This window comes from Hemitrygon akajei, chromosome 28, assembly GCF_048418815.1.
Source record: "Hemitrygon akajei chromosome 28, sHemAka1.3, whole genome shotgun sequence".
Classification (NCBI taxonomy): domain Eukaryota; kingdom Metazoa; phylum Chordata; class Chondrichthyes; order Myliobatiformes; family Dasyatidae; genus Hemitrygon; species Hemitrygon akajei.
In genome coordinates this window covers 31306157-31308979 of record NC_133151.1, presented here as the reverse complement: position 1 = coordinate 31308979, position 2823 = coordinate 31306157, and the positions used below count along the sequence as shown (strand labels likewise).

The window sequence follows — 2823 nt, the reverse complement described above, 5'->3', positions numbered from 1 at the left end:
GGTCGGAGATTAAATTCTCCCTCCCGGGGCTGACTCCGGAAGTTAATTTCACGACCCAGTCCCAGTGAATCCGCTGACATCCGCGAGGGGAGTGAGCTCCATTCAGCCGGCTGAGAGGGGAAAATGAGTCGGGACTGAAGCGAATCGGTTTCTGTGCAGACTTATATCGGTTTATTTCCCGGAAGAAACATGTCGTGGCTGTGACAGATGCAGGATATCAAATGGACGGAAATCACCAGCTGCTTAGCCCTTCAACGGATATTGTGAGCGGCTCTGAAAATAGCTTTTGGGAAAATAGGTTCAGCTTACGTCGCTTCACTTACTGGCACCGCCTGTTTTCTTGGGCAACAGTACGGCCTGGATGTTGGGTAACACACCGCCCTGAGCGATAGTCACTCCTCCCTGCAGCTTGTTCAGTTCCTCGTCGTTGCGGACGGCCAGCTGCAGGTGCCGGGGGATGATGCGGGTCTTCTTATTGTCCCGAGCCGCGTTGCCCGCCAATTCGAGGATTTCGGCCGTCAGATACTCGAGCACAGCAGCCAGATAGACCGGGGCTCCGGCACCCACCCGCTCAGCATAGCTGCCCTTTCTCAGGAGTCTGTAAACCCGGCGGACCGGGAACTGCAGTCCAGCCCGAGACGAGCGAGATTTGGCCTTGGATCGAGCTTTGCCAGCGCCGCTTTTTCCACGTCCAGACATTTCCACAGTCACAGCAACTGTTCAGACGAGAATGAAGGAATGTTCACCCCGCCCCAACTCGCCCTTTTCATACCTTCTTTCAGAATGAATACTGATGTTTGCGATTGGTGTGATCCTGCTTATTCTCATTAGTGAAAAGAAACGTCCCAATCGAAGAACTGCCTTAATCACCAATCAGCAGTCCGTAAAGGTAGAATCGCGGAAAATAACCGTCTCCTCCCCAAAGTACACTGGAATTTGGGAAAAGACCGCCAAAAATAAATCTATTATTTAAATTTAATTTCAAATTAAATAATTGCAGACCTGTTTTAAGATTGGGTCTTCGCATTTCCCTCTGTTACTGAAACTGGGCACATTTAATACAAGTGTAGTTGATATCGGAGTGTCTGGGAACTCAGTTTTTAATTTCCTTCAACCCGTAACGGACCCGAATAAAACTGACACTCGGTTTCTGCCCGCGGTCGGTCATTGTGTGAACGTTATCAGATTATGGACACACGGCTCTTTTCAAACTGTGACCCGCGTTTAGTCTGCAATTTTAAAAAGTTTTTCTATAAAATAATCATGAGGTCTTTCAGGCTCGCGTTGAAATGAGATTCGGGAGTTACCCAACTGTAACCAATAAAGTCCTGAAGCCACAAATAAAGCAACAGCGGCAGCAATCCTCCGCTTGGCGTGGATACCGAGTGGGAAGGACTGATGGGGAGTTGGAGGTAACGACTCCTTGTCAGTGCAGTGGGAGCACTGGGGAGCTTTACTGACACGGCGTGCTCGGCCAGCTCTCCGGGCAGCAGCAGACGCACGGCGGTCTGTATCTCCCGTAAAGTGATGGTCGACCGTTTGTTGTAGTGAGCCAGGCGGAAAGCCTCGGCCCCATTGCACTCGAAGATACCGTTGACATCGAGTTCATGATGCTCATGGCCTTGGAGGAGATGCCAGTATCGGGATGAACCTGCTTCCTCTGTCCACTGCCCATTGTTCGTTTGGGTAACACCGTGGACTGGTAACTGACGCTGATCTGGTGAGTTGCCGCTGCTGGTTAATTCGGCAGGAAGGAAATCTAAAATACAAAATGGACAATAAAGTATAGGCGCAGTATTCGGCCATTCGACCCATGGTGTCCGCTAGAAAAGCAGATGGAATGAGAAAAACACACACTTGATAATACGAAACGTTTATGTAAAGAAACATGGCAGCAGTAAATCGAAGGTCCAATTTCAGCATAAGAGACCCATTTCTGAGTGAGGGTGAAAGTCGTTTATTGTCATATGCAGCAGATTCAGAGACCACAGTATCGGAGACACAACATTCACAGAATAAAAACATACTCTATAGAATTATAAAGAGGCAACAGAATTTCAACAAGAGCCCATTGCAGTGTAAAGTGGTCAAAGTGGTGCTACTGAGGTGGTGATGAGGGTTGTCCAGGTTTGTTAAACAACAGATTGTCTCTACCCGTCTGAATCTGGTACAGTGTGAGAGTGTGGGGTTCATTCTGTACCTGTCACTCTCTGGTACAGTGTGAGAGTGTGGGGTTCATTCTGTGGGAGTTGGACTTCGCACTGTATCTTCCAACCTCTCATGCAGTGTAAATGTATAAAGTTCTTCCAGATTAATTCTTCCAAACTGATAGCATGAACATCAAATTTTTGAATGTCTTGTAATTCCCCCTGACCAACTACCCTCCCCTTTTTCTTCTCTCACTTTGCCCACCCATCACCTCCTTCTTGTGCTCCTCCCCCCTTTTATTTCTTCCATGGTCTTCTTTCTCTTCACCAATCAACTTCCCAGCTCTTTACTTCATTCCTCCCTTTCAGGATTCACCTTTCACCTTGTTTTCTCTCCTCTACCCCCACCTTGTTTTCTCTCTGCCCTACCCCCACCTTTTAACTCTACTCCTCGACTCCTCGTCTTTTTGTCTCCAGTCTTGCCGAATGTTTTTGGGCCGAAACATTGATTGTATTTTTTGTCCTACAGATGCTGCCAGGGCTGATGTGTTCCTTTAGCATTTTGTGTGTGTTGCTTAGATTTCCGGCAACTACAGATTTTTTCTTGTTTGTGACTCAGTGTTGTATATTGGTATCTCAGTGATGATGTATCTGTATAGACTTTGCAACAGAGCAT

General features: G+C 47.5%; 1 protein-coding gene across 1 annotated transcript; it reads right to left on the bottom strand.

The window, feature by feature from the left end:
* Positions 1 to 315: 315 nt before the first annotated feature.
* Positions 316 to 699, bottom strand: LOC140717853 (histone H2AX-like). Its single transcript, XM_073031575.1, has one exon. The coding sequence runs from the start codon at positions 697 to 699 to the stop codon at positions 316 to 318; it is 384 nt and encodes a 127-aa protein (XP_072887676.1).
* Between the last annotated feature and the right edge of the window lie 2124 nt (positions 700 to 2823).

Excerpts from the sequence above, each read along its gene's own strand:
- LOC140717853 (XM_073031575.1), bottom strand. The coding sequence starts at position 699 with ATGTCTGGACGTGGAAAAAGCGGCGCTGGCAAAGCTCGATCCAAGGCC.